Below are 18,931 nucleotides of genomic sequence, written 5' to 3' on the forward strand. Positions count from 1 at the left end.
AATTAACATTATTAGAATAAAGGTTACTGATGAAAGGAAAAAGTACTTCTTTATAAATTAAGTTTCGAAGTGTAAATTTGGCTTCAGATTTATGGGAAGACAACTGATACTCTCACTTACAGCTATAACAGGAGACTGTATAACTGCAAATATTGAGAGATAAAACTAGTTCTCTAATTTCGTTTTACTTGAAGGTAGAAGCATCTAAGTTACTACAAGACTTATTATATGCTAAATGATACTGCAAGCAACTCACCAAAATGCGATAAACAAGGTTTTGTTTCTTCGTTATTCTTGCTGTAAAGCTGGCTTGCAAAGGCGCTATAAGCGTATATGCTTAAATCCTAGATTGTTTACTAATACTATAGTCTAAAATAATTGCATTAGCAAAACGATGGCGTAAAGTAATTTAAGTCTACCATATCACTCTAAAATAGCTGTACTAGTACTGCTTCGTGTTAAATATTTGGGTTTATCACTACTTAAAAGATATTTTAACTTAAAAAAATATTCTAACAGCTTTTCCTATTTATTAGTAGTGTTATAATTTTGACCGAATACAGTTCGGATCGGTTTGTGATAGTTAGTCATACCGCGCTAGCGCGTAGTAATCCAGTACATCGGTATTCATAATATTTAAAGACTTGCACAACGGTACAGCTGCTGGTTTTTGTTTTAGTGATTCGACTCTAGTCAGTCAACTCATCAGGATTGCAGTTAGTAATTGCCAGTTATCGTAAATTATAAGTAATTATAATTGTTTGAGAAGTTTAAGCGCCATCGTGTACGCTGTTCGATTTAGTCACGTTCAGTAGTAAGATTCATCAGGATCTGTATTATCTCAGTTAGACCGCAAGGTCAAATAATATTCAACGTCGTTGTGGATCATTACTTAGTCTCAAATAAAGAGTAACCCAGGACTAACAGATATCGGTCAGGTATTGATCATTTCAGTAGAAGCAGTCCAATTAGTACATTAGTTGGAGTACCTTGAGAATTTCCCGCATCCGCAAAGGCGTAGTTCTCATACAATACGTCAAATATACTGAACGGTAACAAGTAGTGCACTCATGCTGAGCTTTTATATACTATCATAATAGCAATTTAGGCCAGTTAGTTATTTCTTTTAACATACGAGGTAAACTTATACGACTAACCTATTCTACCTTACTATAAGTATCTACAGGATTTTATCATGTAGTCCTCACTTGTAAAAATTTAGCACTATTATAGAAATGTTGCGTAAATTGAAATAAAGTGGCGTTTGCCCATAATATAAGTTGGTATCAATTATAATTACCTGGGTTTCAGAGTAGTCATAAAATATGCTTTCCCATCATTACTTAATAAACCTAATACTTCTGCGACAATCGATTCCTAATTTAATCTAATATAGCGCGGCTGAGCAACAAATAGGCAGGAGCTACACCTGCTCTTAAGACGTAAAGTCAACTGAAATCATCAGAGATTGCACAATGAATTGTGGGCAAATCGTAAATGTTAATTGTTTTCGAGATATGCTTAGCTGAAATAAATACATAAAGCTGTCGTACTGCTACACACAAAATTATGGCTAAATTAAATTACTGGTATCTAATATTACGAAGTAATTTTCGATGAGAAGACTTGCCTCATATTCAGTCGATAATATAACTTGACATTGTTTGAAAATACTGATTGCATATGATTGTCACAAACTAGTTTTGCGACAAAGTTTACGTAAAAGCAAATCTCTAAATTTCCGAAGTTTTCGGATTCAGTATTTCTTATCTACTCACAAGACCTTAGACGCCTTTGCTTCTTCGTTACAAAGCTAGAGAACTGATTTTATTCAATGATCTGCCGAGCTTAAATACCTTTCGTCGGTGGCTAACATTGATAAATTATCATTATTCGACTTTAAAGGAGCTTAAATTCTATGAGGACAATTTAACATAACTTATACAAGATGCTACTATATACTAATATATAATCTTCTTTTCTGGCTTAAGTAATGCACGCAATATAAACCTGACATTAATGCTAGATAGTTAATAGATACCTCAAAAATTCATGCCTAAAATACTAGCAATAAATTACAACATAGTATTTTTGCTACAAACTAACAGAAATAGTAATCTTATAAATTATTTTTTGTCGTTATATTAAACCTTTAAACTTTAAAGTAATATCTAATATATCGTGAACAGTACAAGGATAATTTTTTAATTAATTTATTACTGTGCTTCATTGCTACTCATTTAATATATGATAGTATATGGTATATGATTGCAATTATACTATTTAGGTATCTTTATTTTGAAAGAACGAGACTGAAAATTCAGAATCCTTAATGATACATCTACAAAATAAGAAATTTCAATAAATATCCCCTTTTAGCATGGCTTCCATAATATAATTATTTTATAACGTTCGCAATGATTAATTAATACTGTTGTACAGAAAACGTCCGCAAGAATTTCGCATGGCAAAAAGTAATCGTATCTTCACAGATTAATTAGTAAATATACTTAGCAACGCTAAATCCAAACGATATGATGAGGGACCGGTAGTATAGAGTATCTTTCTATCACAATGGCCGCGGATGAATGATTGTAGATATGGGATTACTGTCTGATAAATTAAATTATCAGTCATTCTTGTCCATCAGGAAGTTTTGATAGAAATTAGCCATTCAAAATAACCTACATGTGATATACTATACAGACGTACATTAACGGACCTTCCGGTGACATTAAGTCGGTTTACGCAATTGCCAAATGCCAAATTGATATACTTAGTATCTTAACGCTTATATTGCATTTAATAGATATCTTAAAATTTCCTACTATCCATCATGCAATATTAATTCCCCTCAAATTATATAATTTGATTTGTAGAATGCAAAGAATGCATTTTTAATTTGTGATCCCTTGAAGTTACGTTTCATAATCTATTCTAAATTTCATACAAGAAGACCGCAGCTGATAAAATAAATTAAACTTACGCTAACAAGTTAAATCATCGAATCAAATTTTCGTTTATAAATCAGGTAGTGTAGTATTAAAATATTTTGCCTAGCGCTAATGAATACTTACCGTATACTTTAAAATTCACAAATTTTAAATGCGATAACTATAATGTATATGTTGCAGTCATAAGCTGGTTTAGATTGTAACACGAGATCTTACTCTAGAGCACCAGCTAACGTATTGACTAGCCTAATGTAATACTGAATACCGTAGTTTAACCTTAACGACAATCTAAGTAGCACACCTTAGCTGGCTTAAGTGATAATAAAGCTTTATCAAACACAGTAAAGACCTTGATAACTAAGGCTGATATAAACTCAAGTCAGTGACACTAGATCAGATCGGAAGAACATTCATGACTGACTGACTACTCAGAACCTCTTAGCACGTAACAGCGGCTCCTTTTATACTCTCGTAAAAGTATCCTGGTGCATACCAGATAAACTTTAGCATAGAATCAATCTACTATAGTATAAGTGATGCCTATAAGGTCTCAGTATGAAATAGAATGTAAAAAATCTTAATGAATTTGAAATTAGTTATGAATCAATTAAGAACTAATTAGTACTTGGCACTCAACACGATATATATTAGCTCATAACCTTGAGTGTCAACAATTTTCTCCATCTTAGAAATTTATATTAACAATAATAAAGTAGCGTTCGGCACAATTAAGCATGGTCAATTAACCCAGATATAAATAATGAAAGTAGTAAATTACAATCATGAGTTGTTTTCTAGCAATATAGAATTAATTAATTGTATACAGCTTCAGTCAATTAGCATCTGGAAAGTACTAAACATTTATGGAGCTTCGCATGCACCGTAACGGTCTATTAAGCTGTCGATACATGATTTGATACATTGGCACACACTAATATTCATGCATAGTTACAAATACAGTAAGGAATCTACTATAACTATCAAAGACTAACTGATGTAGCCATAAATAATGTAGCCTATCATTGCGTTTCTCATCATACTCAAATTGGCACAAACTGGAAATATATAGTGATAATTAAATCTGACAGAAACTAAAGCCAACGGGTATCGGTTAATCATTAAAGATCGTGAGTTGCTAATTCGCAATTAATCTTCCGAAAATTTCAACAAAATGCATAGGTAAATACATTATGATATATTAAAATAATGTATAAAATCATGATATTACGCTCAGCTAGCTAAGAGTATTTCTATTTCTTTCCTAAATTTAATCAAATAGGAAATAATGGACAATTACTTTTCATGAACCATATTTACTTATCCTTGACTTTAATCACTAAATGATAAATAACTAAATAGATTTCATTGAAAATATTTAAAGTTTACGACTAGAGTTTAAAATAAATAAAGAAAGCATGCAATTGATGCAACCTCCACGATAATCATTAGTCCAGATTTTATTTGCGATACCAAATAGAAATAAAATTACGTGCCAGGCTTCAGTTAGTATCACCTACAATTAAATTCAATCTAGTTTATTACAAAGACAAGAAAGAAGGTATAATTGATGCCTATTCATTAAGAAATACAAATCGTTCAGTGAACAATAAATAGCTCCATAACGTCTTATTTTTTTTTAGAAAAAGCACCGGTAATGAAATATATATATATCGTTTTAGAAATATTTAACCTTTATTCTTTTTATGACCAATATATTACTATTCACAAAGCTAAAAGATGATCTCTCAACTCTAAACCATAGAAAATTTCAAACAATATCTTATACAAGCTTATTTCTTAATTAATAACATCCCAAAAAAAGAAAACTATAAAAATATGGATTTCAATTCTATTCCCTCAAACATGATTTCTTTAGCTGGACTCAGAGTATTATAACATCAATTAACTGCATTAATTTTATCATTACTCCTACTTTGTCGCATTAATCCAAACATAACTAGTATTACTTAAAAGATGATGAATTGAGATGATAATAACAGGTAAAATTTAAAACTTCAATAACATGTATAAAATTAATATATTTTCAAGGTAGTACAATACCGTAAATGCTAATCAAGGTTTAATTTTTAGAACATTAATTCATATTCGATTTCATAGGAAATTTTTAATAGAGACTATAGTCAATTGAGCGTTGATTATGTTTGAACTTGTTAAGAATTAAAATAGTCTGTCGACAGTATTTGAATTGTTCGCAGGCGATGGCATAATTTATTTCGCAATATTGCTAATTATAAGTTAAATATCAAATATGGATATTTAATACAAAATTAATTTAAATTGCAATAGTAATTCATGTGATATAAGTGTTCTAATCAACAGGACTAGCCCAGATTTTTAACAGATCCTGAATGATACATTTTGGATGCGTTGGCATCCATTATTAGAAAAGTTACTAAAATGATAACTCTGCATGTGGTCGCAGTTCTCATAATATTTAAAATCTATTTAAGATCGCACACTGATGAGTAAAGCATTTTTAGTGATTCCTCCGAGTTTTTTGTTTGTTACACTAACTACTGCAGTTGGCTAGGGATCGCCAAAAGAAGCGTAGTTCCTTTACAGTAGATTGCCTAGGTGACTTATCCTAGACTGGTTCTAGTCTTTATTGTCGGCGTAGCGGTGTAGCAGTAGCAGTGATAGAAGAGAAAGTATTTTTTCTCATTGTGCCACTGTACTTACAGAAATTTTAGTCCGTAACATATATAAAAGTAATAATATAGCAATTAAAATAGTCTCGTTATATTGCAATGTCTGTTTTGTATATTTATTGCTGTAACAGTGTTACACGCTATAATATCTAAATCTTTTCTCAATTCAAATCACTGTGATTGTAACTTACTTATGGTAAATTGTAGATTATCGTAAAAATGTTTCGTGATAGGACTGTTGCAAAACAGCTTTGCAACATGATAACATGATGTACGATCAATAAATCAATTCCTTGAACCGTGTATCAAGGAGCGATATCTACTCTATCTGAATAACTTTTACTCTACTAACAGACTACACAAAGACTTAGACGCCTCGTATTTTACGTTAAACACTAATTTTAAGAATTAACTTTATTAAAAGATATATTGCGTTTATACAGTATATTTTCCTCAATAGTTGATGAGTCATAGATAGTACGATTAACTTTGGAATCAATCACTGAATTAGACATTAATTTTAGCTACTACTCCCTAATGTAGACAGCAGTATTTACGATCATAGACATCTGATAACTAATTGAGAATAGTCAGATTACGATATATCCTATCATAGTACATTTCCACGATAATTTACAATCTACTATAAGTAAGTTATAATCACAGTGATTCGAACTGGAAGTAGATAATTCACATTCCCTAATATAACTATTAATTTCAGTATATGCATAAATGTCACTGTCATAGAAAGCTAGTGCTATATTAAAACACAGTATATCCAAAATAGAAGTTAACTAAATAAAGATAGTCTAACAAATTTATCCTAACATAGATATTTCTACTTTAATACAGTATATAACACTTTCACAAGGACATATTGTGGTCTAAAAAAATTTGTATTAGTCATTCGATTTCTAAGTTCATAAATACTGATGTCTTCATTAGGTAGCTGAAGATAAAAGAAACTTTTGATTCATTAGCAGATTTCAACGATAATATTACTAACTAGGATGCCTTTGCTATTGTAAAAGAGTATAAAATGCGATACATCATATAAATAACGAGAGTTCTTAAGATTAGTGTTTAACGTAAGATACGAAGCGTCTAAATCCGCTTATAGTCTACTAGTATAGGAAAAGTATTCCTAAAAGAGTAAATATTGCTCCCTAATACGTGGTTCAGGGAATCGTCGTATTGATCGTATATTACGTTATCTTGTTGCAAAGTTGTTTTGTAACAATTGACCATTAATTTAACACATAATTGTATTTAACAATAATTTAATACTAACGATATTGGAGCTAAAATCAAGAGCGATAGGATTTTAATTATAGTCACAGTTTTATGAAATATACCATAATCTGTATCCAACTGTGACATTACTTTTCATTTAATAATGCAGTAATATTAAACTAAAAACATAGTAAGCAAAGTGATTAAAATACATTTATGTACTAATGTAAGAAAAATTGGTGATTATTTATAAGCAAATTCAAATTAATCATTAAGCTCGCTATATGTCGCTACCGTATTTTGATGATATTTTAATTGGAATAATATGCCTAAAGTCATTATCTAAAAATGCTACCTTTGAAAAGAGAGTCACCTAGCTAAATGAAATTCTATAAGTGTTGATGTCAACAAGTTTACTGGTTGTACCAAGTTTGCGTTAATAATTCGCAGCTGATAACATCTACGTAGTTATGTAAATTTTTAAGTATAGATTGACCCGACGATTTTTAATCTACTTATGTAATCTATAAATAATAATCTTGTTCCTACTTAAGCACTACTAAGTAGACAATTTTTAATTTAAATTGGATGATCGACTAACAGCATTTAATGTAGTGCAAACCTTTACCGGTAGGTACGATATTTTAGTAGACAAAAGATTACCCCTATTTGTGTAATCAATTTTTATTAGAAATCTAAAGCAAATGTTTCAAACTTGATGTAACTAAATATGATCACATTAGATTCATGGCAATGAAAACTTCGTTATAAGCTATAGCATTGGTAATAAGTTAAAGTTAACCATATTCTACTATACTATAATTTGCCAGACTTGAAGATATTAGAAAACAATAAAAATTGATAAAATTAGGATTGAACTTTTATTATTGTGACTTTACCGAAGCCGTAATTAACATTTACGGTCCAGTTATTCCATTATTAGTCTAGCTTAAGTAATTAAAGCTTTTATCTACCATTCTACATAAAAGGCAAGTTTTTCTTCGAAAATGAACTTAATTAGCTTTATGATTATCAGTTCAAAGTCACCTAAAGCTTCAATAGCACATTTACATTTTATATATATATTATCTAGACTGGTTCTTTCAGCTCTAGTACCGGATATTGTGGCTATTTTAATATTAATAAATCTTTAACGAGTAATGGATTTTATAGATAATACAATATTTATTATCGTAGTGTTCTTTTACGCGTATCTCTGAATTATAAATCGATATCAGGGAGCCAAATTAATCGCATGTGATAATACTCGGATAAAATTGCAATCAAAAATTACTCGTTAAGAAGAAAATCAATTTTATTACAAAAAACCAATCGACTCAGGACAAATATAGTTATACAAGTAAGAGCAATTTTGTTACTATTCCTTTTGTATTTTAGAAAGTGATTTGGATAGTTAATTTACCGCAATTCATAAATTTATATTCACTAAAACAATACGATCATTCTATTTAAGTTGCCTTAACTACTTATTATGATGTAATACTGGTCTAATATCCTATGTTGATTTTTGGACCTTATTGATGGCCTTTACTTAAGTACGAAGAATTGATTACCAATAAAATTATGAATATCTATGTAATGTAACTTAGTATTGTGATTGTAGAGTGTTCGCCATGTTCAGTATAATGTACGGTAGCGTAACTTCTATATTTATCCTAAAAGATATTTGGTAGCTATAACTATAGACTGTAGTGATATAGACTCTATACTCGACTACAGATGACTATATACAGTAAGGTGTTGAGTTACTAATAAGGTTATAGGTAAAAATAGAACCGTAAATCATATATTAGGATATTGTTAATTCATTGTACTTTGGCTGGTGTGAATAATGTCTACGTAAATGCTGTAGTCGTATTCATATCAGATTAATGATGGTCTGCAGTAGAATAGTGTTAGTAAGAATAATTTAACTATGTGTAAAATAAGGTAAAAGGTTGTCGTGCGGATTATAGCTGCAAATGCTACGAAAAGTATGAAAGCATGCAACTTTAGATTATTCTGTTAGTTCGTTGTAGAAGTCTTTAGTGGTAGTATTCGGCTAGAGTAGAGCTGTGTGTAGTTAATCTTTGTTTAAGATTCAATAAAGCCCTTATTTTTCTAAAATTTGGAATTTCGTGATCGGTATATATCACAATCTAAAATTATTGAATTGAATGAAATCAATAAAGTAAAAACAATAAACTGTTATTGATAGTGCTATTGTTCGAGCCGAATTTTCTTGTTTTTTACAGTCTAAGTTCTGAATAGAATTAGATCTGAATGCAAAATTATTTATTCCTCGTCACAGGAAGCTAAAATTAAAAATACGAAGTAATTAGTTGATATTAAATTAAAACAGTCGCTTCATGGTTAAACTCTAGGAGAAGCAGAATGCTGTAATTATCAATAGTCTTCCAAAATTTTGAAAAGGTCTGAGATCTATTCATATTTTAATTTAGACTCTTTCTGTCAGCTTGTCATTGTATCTTGATATTTGAGCTATTTCTTTTCATTTAAATCCACAATACTGTTAAATTAACTCTTATCGTTAGAATCTTTACCAGCAACCGCATGCAAAATCCTCGCAAGTGTGTTAAAGATGACTTCGCAACAAAATCCAGTCCAAACTTTCTTGCTGTGCTATCTTTTCTTTTACGGTTAGTTTGATGCACTAAATTAATCTGTTGCTATTACTAGTAGCTCATTATAGAAGCAGCTGTTTTGGTCAGATTCGACTTTTGCAATTAATATCGACTTATTAAAAATTTATTTATTTTACAATAGACTTTATCAATTTCTAGTAATATTCGTAACAACATTTCTTGAAAACTGACACACTTTAGAAATTTTTCCCCGCTTTTACTATCTAAAGTTAATTTGAGAAGACCTGCCAGTGAATTTTGGTATATTGATAAATCATGGGCAGACTACATTATGTTTAATGAGCGTTAGCCTTAAGATCGACATTAGACTATAAATTCCAACAATTTAGATACAATCAGGAATTTTGAAGATAATTCGAGCTGCTTTTTCTGCATTTAATTATTTTTCATTAACATCCTTAAATATTAGCTTTCAAAACTATTGATAATTAATCACTGTGCTCATTTATTACTCTTAATAACATCTGAAAGATATTTTTAATTCGAAGGTATCTTAACCAATCCTCACTTTAATTCATGTACCCAGCAATTAATGAGCTTGTTAACATAGAATATTTTGCACCAGTAGTATTCGGCTTTATATTTATTAATAAATAAGAAAATTGAATTAGCATCTGTTCTATTCCGTAAGATTCTGCAAGGAAAAAATATACTGAAAAATATTTAGGGCTTCAAAAATTTAAAAAATTTATTAATTCATTAAACCTGGGTATGAGCTCATTATTTCGATTACAGCTTAAGCGCCGATAGTAGAAGCTACGTAGGTAACGTGATCAAAATAATGTTTGCCTAAAAAAATTAAATTACCCAATTTACGTGCACTTGCGTTAAGCTCATAACATACCTTGAAGTAGTCAAAAAAGGAGAAAAAGTTACCTTAATCCATAGCTAAAATTATTCACTATAATAAAGGGACTATCGGGCATGGACCTATAACTATCTAATTCGCTCGATTATACGCGATACATACCACTGGCTTTAAGTAACTAAAACAAATTTTTTTAACAATCATTAATACCTGTCACAGTGCAAACTACCGTGAAGAGTAAATGACTAAATTTAGTGTTTAACATTTATATATGGAGATAACTAATAATGACTAACAGTAAGAAGTACGGTAGTTAGTATTTTATTACAGTAAATTATGCTACACTGTAGAAAGAGTTCTCATAAGGTAACTAATGTTAATTGATTATAGTGTTACGTCTTGTAACGCTTATGATAAATATCCTGAAGATATTCAATTACAGAAGATACTATATATAATTCTGTGTATGGACATACTGTAATCTAATTATCTAGAATCGTTCAGTACATATCTAAGATTATGAATAATTTCTGTATTAATTTAGCTATCCAATATGAACTAAATTTCATGAACTGTCATGACTCATGCATGATAGCAGCTGCCGAAGGGTATTTAAGCTCGGCAGATAGTTAAATAAAGCAGATTTCTATAGTTGCCTAACGTAGAAAGAAAGGCGCCTAAATTCTTGTGAGATAGTTAAGGGATACTGAATCCCGGAGACTACAGTAATTTAGAGATTTGTTTTACGTTATCTTTGTCTCGAAGCTAGTTTGTGACAATACATTAGTTAATTAATTTCCCAATCTATCTTATTTGAGATACTCCTATTCTAAATTAAATTCGATGGAGCTTGTTTACCTATAAAGTAATTGTATCTTGATTAAAAGTTACGTTTAGTAATTATTGGAACATTTATCTATTTTCAATTATTTAGTTATAGTAAGAATTGCATACTGCCACTTAAAAAAATAATAATTACATCAATTAAGCTGTAGAGGTACTACTAAGTAAAATAATCATATCGTATAATGCTGTTACGCATCTATGAATATTTACTATGAATTATTGATAACTTTAAACTCATTGGGATCATTTTAAACATTTAATTTTTCGTTAACCATTCATCCATTATGTATATATATGGGGTATTCTTTTTCTGTATAATAAATCAATTTGATAATAACAGTTGAGTTAGACAAAGTTAATACACTTTCACAACCTTACAAAAGTCTTAACAAAGCAAGAAATTAAATTATATCTTAAACTACATGTAGTTGATAGTACATTTAATAAGTAATTACCAATATCACCAATAGCAGTCTATTAAGTTTGGCTTTACTTAAGTATATACTATATCTTACTATTCTACAACAAACGAATGATGAAAATTATCGATGAATACTAAGGTAAATAACCAGAACCAATAGCAACGTACAAATCGTATTGTCGTAAAATTCTGACGTTTCGGAAGATTAGGAGCCCGTTATAACGGCAAGAACATACAAATGATTAATTATTAATAAGGAAATAGTAATATTTATTATAGTTAGCGTTAGAAAAACCATTTTAGGATACGGCTAAACAAACGATTTGTTCTAGTCAAATAACTATGTTAAAATAAAAGTAAAACGTGCGTGTAACCGTATCACGTAGGTATTAGAAGTATATGACAAGATAAATACTCTAGAATTGCTTTCATAGTGTGGAAAACACAATAGTTGTAAGCTGGATGTTCCGGTAATATACTTCAAAATATGGTGCTACAATTGAAGATTTACGATAGAATACCGAATATTTTACTAAAGATTGAGTTAATTATTAAAGATACATAACATGCTTTTCAGTCTTCTTTATATTTCTAAAATATTGTAGATATCTTTACGATAAATGCTTTTGAGACGCTAATAGAGAAACTATCTGACGCAAAATTCTGATATTAAGAATGGAAATAAAAAACTATTTCCGTTATGCAGATACCGTAATGAAGTTATTCCAGATCTATTAGTTAAAGCTCTCGAAAGAATAATTTTAAATTTGTTTATGCTCCACAGCAGCTTACTTGTGCTTATTGTAAATGATCATATCTATTACATAACATTTAAAATCGCAACATAGATAAGTTTATTTCCAATAGGCAAGGTAGTTGTTATAAGTGCTCAAACTGAAATGTTCTGCCATATTTTGTGAGCATTATTAAGACCCACTAAAACCTTAGGGGAATTCCAACGCTTACAGTTAAAGGTATAGGTAGCAATGGTTCCCGATAACACTTAATTATGATATAAGTATCAATCAAAATCAGCATATGTATTTCTACTAAAGATTCCCTGATTAATTTTCAAGTTAAGTAAAATTATATTTCTCGAATTTACAATACAGTCAACAAAATATAGGTCTAACGTATAGCTTTTCCTTTCGAATGCAGAAAATATTCAATTCGAAGTTAATATTTACTGTGATAGGTTTCGAGTTATAATAAGATGAAATTAATACGAAGAAAAAAATAATTATGTTTTTATTTATTAAACTTTGCTCTATTGTAATATAATAAATTTAATTTTCAGTATTGTCTAAGCATTTGATATCTAGCTCTCTCTCTGACTACTCTGAGAATCTATCACCAAAGTTTTTCTTAGGCTTGAGCCAATCGGCTGTAAATTGTAATTGATAAGCCAATATCGCTTACTAAATCATTAACTGAATAAGGTAATAACTCACAGGCAGGAGTATTCACATTAATTTTGAATTCCACTAGATAAATTACTAGTTTGTATATTTTATTAATGGCTTAAAATATCTAAATCAGTACTATTGTTAGTCTTGGTATACAGACAACATTTTAAATAATTTTTTCTTTCCTTCTCGAATTATAATATCCTCATTTAATTTAAAATTATTTTAAAAGTGTTTTCTTGCTAATAACATCGGAACAACTTAATGTTCTAATAGCTTTAACTACGTTTTGTGCACTTAACATACATTTCTATCAACCGTATGGTTCTTTCAAATCGCCGTTCAAATTAAAGTATAGGAAGAGCGACTAAATTAAGCTTTACAGTAGCTTGGTGAAAGACTACCATCAACCAGTAAATATTGAGAAAAAAAGATCCATATGCTTTATGTCTTCTTCTTAGACAAGTCTCTCATAATTCAATGACCTTTTAAAATTTAACATACTTCAAGGCTTTTAAAAATAACAACTGAGAAAAATATGTCTAAAATGAAATTTATTTCCTGGTAAAATGTTTTGTAAGTCATTATCTTGTAAGGAAGCAATCGGGCCCCAGACTCGGACACCAAAACATAACAGGATCATTGTAGTGAATGTTATTAATAGGAGGAACATGAAATATTCATTTCACATAGGTAATAGCCTAGTCTTGCATAAAGAATACGGCACGAAATGATTTTTGCCTATGAACAAAATTGCAGACAGCGAAATAATAGTATAAGTTTCAAATACTTTCCGTTTTAGACCTTGCGTGAACAAAAACTTTTAGTGCCTTTATCTTGAAGAAATTAATACACCATGCTTCAGGGACTCTAAACCTTACTGCCTCTCTAACAATTGTTCTATCATTCGAAATTGGTTATTTATTAATGAATGGAGTATTATAATAATCATCTCGCAAAATAATAAAATGTTATGCTGATGTCAATGCCTTCGGCTTCAACTATTTAGGAGATTCGATCAGCCATGATAATGATTACCTCTAATGCTGACTTTAATTGATTTAATTTTGTTACAATTTTATTATAATATCTTTAATACGTATAATTTAGAAAATTTATCCATTTTGATTTTATGAAATAAATTCTGCGCCATTTTAAGTTTCGATTCTATTGTACTAACTACTTCCATTTTAATCTCGCTGATTTTTATTCGCATTTATGAAGCATACTCGAGCTTAAAGGCGTTTACCGTAAATCGCTGAATCAAATTATGTATTAACATCTATCATAAGATACATTTTCCAAGAAATAGAGTCATCATGAAGAAATTTTCATTTTGCATCCTAAACTCTTAAAACTCTTATCGCCTAGTATAATTAGACACCATATATAGCATCATCATACTTAATGTTCTATCTATCTCGTTATAAAATATCATATCGATATCACTGTCATAATTCAAGAAAAATTCGTCTAAGTTGATTCCACATGAATTTTTAATAATTTGTTCTACAAGTATAGTCTTTAAACGGTTCTCATTCATGGCGATAAAATATAGAGTGACAAAGACGTCCATACGGTAATGTTGTAAATTACTAAAGTTAGGAAGTGTAGCAGTTACTAGAACGTCGATTCTAGACAAACACAATCGCTAATTCAGGTTATTTAAACTAAATCTATTTGGACCATTTAATCCGCAAACAAATTACTAGTTTTTATATTCAGGTCTTTAATTACCGTAAAACAAAAATTTTTTCCTCCATATTTAAATAGTAACTGATGAATAACATTTTTATCGATTCTACGGATTGTAAATTTTTAGAAATACTGGTAGCTATCTCCGTCACCTTCACTGCGGGTTTATCTGCTATATCGTAGTCAATATCGCCAATAATGAATTCTTATATATTAATGATACTGCGCAGTGAATACCTGGAAATAACAAAGTCCTCCCGAACATATTGATACGTTAATAATACTTTTAATTTTAGAAACATTTTTGGTGAATAACCCCGGTCAATTGATTTTGTCTGTATTAAACTGCAATTATAAGAGGTACAATTACCAGAACTTCGGTTAAATTATCATCTTGAAGCATTATTCTCCGATGAAATGTCTCGTTTGTTTTATTTTTGACTATTTCAATTCTTTGCTGAAATTTCATTATCAACAGCCGAAAATAGAATCAGTCTAACATTAGAAGCTAAAGTGACAACTTTCAACATTCTCTCATCTGATATAAATAGGCATTAATGCCTTAGCGACAGTCCTTAATCTGATATTGATTCTTCACAATGATTTTCTGAACTTAAAAGAAAATTATTTTTAAGACGTGTTGAATAAAGTAAGATTAAAATACGCGTACAGTGACAAGTGAGTAATAAGACACTGTACCTGTAAATTCGCTCCTAAAGGTAATTATGGAATAGGTAATAAGGTTATTTTGGTTAGCGAGCAAGCTGAAATAGTCTCAATTGTAGACTAAAACTCCATATTTACAGCTAAATTATTAAAATACCCTTCAAAAAACCAAACAATGGCGATACATTCGTAGTCACGTTCGTAAACCTAATCTAAGTATCTAGGGTAAAATTTTTCAATATCTTATAGCAAACAATGTCGAGATAGTCGCAATTATTTGACTTAACTTTGGCTTTCATGATGAAATCATGGAATACCTTGAAGCAAAACAATACCGACATAGTCACAATCTTAAAATTAATCTCAGGGTTTATAGTAAAATTAATTAATACCTTAGTGCATCAGATCTAAGAGTTGCTCAAGAAAGATATTTCATCCAGCTGTACGTTACCTAATCTGAGATACCTTCCCTAGATTTAATTTTAGCGTTAAAACTGTTAGGCAATCTCTGCAGAGAAATCAAACTTTTACCATTTAATTAACCAATTTCTTAATACTAGTAAAATATGTTGACTTATGCATACGGATACAGCGTTGAATCTCTCAAAAGGCTGTAAAATCAACTTACTAATTCTAGTGAAACTTATACAACGGATGCTTTCGCATCTGTTGCTGCAAACTTTTTATTACTGTTGATCAATTCCCACTTTAACAAGTAGATTGTTACGCCGATACTATCTCACCGCAATGCGCGATGCTTAGCGAAATAGTTTACTTATTACATTACAAAACATTTTATACTTTAAACGCCTTGTACTGTAATACGTAATCGTAACTAATTCCAACTAATTTGGAATTATAGTTAATTATTAAAAGACACTTATTGTGCTAATTGTACTAATAAAAGTGCTTAATTATAATTTCTTAGCTAATACGTCTAGTGATGTAATATTGTACGTGACTAATTCATATTCGATTATTGTTAAAAATCTCCTTTGTAACAAGAAACCGGGTCTTAAAGACTGTCTTCACTAGTACTCGTGTTCCCAACTAACTTAGGGACCTATCGTAGTTAAACTAACTCTCAGCTACACAAATAAGCTACTAATGAGTAATAGATTTAAATACTTCACTTTGTTTTCGTTAAACTTAGTCGTAAAATGTACTAAAGAAAAACGTACGAATATTCTTAGCAATAATAGTCAAAAGATCCTGCAAGTGACCAACTGGAACTAAACAGCTAAGCTAGTGTTCGGCTTTTTATAGTCTCGTCCAACGCCGATGGTGCACTTGTGAATATTCTTGACATAGCGACTTACACTGTACAGTATACATATCCTAGCATAGCAACTAGAGCCTCAAGGCTCTACAAAGTAATTGACTTTACACTTAAGGTGTTATTAATTAACGTTTACTGACTAAGCGTGGTAGCTCCGACACGTCAACAATATTGAACTTTCTGATATCTTGGCAATAAGAAGTACTTATTAATAAACATTAATATCTGACAAGCTACTGGAGCAAACAATAATTTAAATGAGATATTTTAATTAATATAACAATTAATATTTCGGAGCATAGCTCTTTAACAATTGTATATTATGGCTTGGCGATCTTGAGAGTAAGCATATTGTAATCAAATTGCCTCGTATGATATTAATTAGGTCTTAGGGTATAAATTCACTTCCTAATTACATAAATGCTATCGATACTAATTGTAAGTTCTAACTACCGCAAAAATAAGGTACCATACATAAGCTCAACTGTTTTTACAATAAAGTTTACCTTCATTGTAGTATTTAATTAACGTAAAATTAAAGGCGTACCAATCACTGAGAATGTACTGAATTAGGGATAAGTGCTCCCAACTGACTTTTAGATATACTTTAATGCCCTGACAAGTACAATAATTTAAGGAGAAAATTTATTTATAGATTTCACTTTTTCGCTATGTAATCGTAGAGTTGGTTTGTGGTAATTATTCATTCGCAGATCTTTGTAGATTTGCTATGAGTCCACCGTACGAGTATACAAGTATATACCCTGGAAATTGTAACTAATTGGTAACCTTATTACATGCTGAATATTTAAGTATTGCTGAATAAACAAAATTGATATTGCAAACTTTAAAAATTATGATACAAATTACAAACGGCAAGGCTATCCTCGTTATCTAGCATTAAAGTATTCGTGCCATGGCTACCGATTAAACTGGACCATAACTTCGAATTGCTTATTTCAGATTTCGAATTAAGTTGGGATCAATCTATCTAATTCCTCTTTTTTATAGTCACTTATGGTCACGACCAGTGCAAGTCAGTTTCCACGAATAAAAATAAATGCTGCAGAGATGGAAATAATTTAATATGTCAGAATATTCTACCTTTGAACAATTCTGATGCAGGAAGAAATATCTCTAACGCGGATACCTTACTTCATTTGTAAGTTTTTAGATACACAAGTTTATCAGCGAACATTTAAATACGCTTAGCAAGAATGTTCAGGCATAGTTTAAGTAATTTTTTACCTTGTTTTTAATATAATAATCTTTCAGTATTATATAGCTAGAGTATATTATGCAATACCAGATGGAAATACCATTAATTCTAGTGTCAAACATTACTACGTTTTTTTATCCTTTTGTTGTGATAGTCTAAAATTACTCGTTGGCTTTGCTAAATATGAAATTACATTCCGTGAACAATTAAATTACTTAATGATATTAAACCTATAACTTACATCTAGAATGATTCAGAATGTGAAATTAAACTATTTGGATACGATCAGTTCCTGTCACTGCTATCAATCTATGTAAGTATTAATACTGTTTTCGTATGTTTGATGCCACGGAAAATGCAACGGTAATTGCAATACTGCATTTGCTCTAAATTTCAGAACTCCGATTTGTACTGCTGATTACTATATAATGACTGCTTAAAATTTAATAATATTTAATAAATTTTCTTCATAATCCAATCTTCATGTTGACGTAGCATGTTCCGCAAAATTGATGTCAACATTATTGATGGCAAAGCTTTTGACAAATGCACGAACTTAAAATCTTTGTAAGTCATTAATTGCCCAATCCACTTTAGTAAATATTAATAGTTATATCGTACTTCAGTATAGGTGGAAAAGTGTTACTTGATGACAAATGCTATTTAATTGCATTTCAATTGATATTCAGCTCTCCTTCGTTCTGTCACTAGAAAATTTCGATATTCTAGAATTAATAGCATATTAGCTAACACATTCTCATCCATCTTAAGCCTACAATCATTGTAAGTAGAAGGTATCCTAGCGAAATCAGGTCTACTTGAAATCTAAATATCATGAATAAAACATTTAGTTTATTAATAATAGACATGCAATTTAAATTACATAATCACATCAATTTTCAAAGTTATAGCAGTTTAAAATCAAGTAAAAGGCAAGCGTATACGATGTTGCATAGATAAATTGTACTAATCTCTTACCTTTAAATTTTAGAGAATTAATTGATGTTCGTATTGGTAACGAAATAACGCTAGCTTTCGATAATTTAGCAAATCTTACCAACATGTAAGA

General features: G+C 30.0%; 1 protein-coding gene across 1 annotated transcript in view; it reads left to right on the plus strand.

Annotated features, from left to right (window-relative positions):
• Positions 1–18,358: 18,358 nt before the first annotated feature.
• The window catches only part of TRIADDRAFT_62196 (uncharacterized protein), a gene marked incomplete at both ends in the record, with an annotated part of 6,088 nt that continues 5,515 nt past the window's right edge, over positions 18,359–18,931 (plus strand). The window contains 2 exons of the mRNA XM_002118116.1: positions 18,359–18,429; positions 18,854–18,925. Of these exons, the coding sequence (XP_002118152.1) occupies positions 18,359–18,429; positions 18,854–18,925 (143 nt within the window). The remainder of the gene's footprint in view (positions 18,430–18,853; positions 18,926–18,931) is intronic.

This window comes from Trichoplax adhaerens, genomic scaffold (genome assembly GCF_000150275.1).
Source record: "Trichoplax adhaerens TRIADscaffold_37 genomic scaffold, whole genome shotgun sequence".
Lineage (NCBI taxonomy): Eukaryota > Metazoa > Placozoa > Uniplacotomia > Trichoplacea > Trichoplacidae > Trichoplax > Trichoplax adhaerens.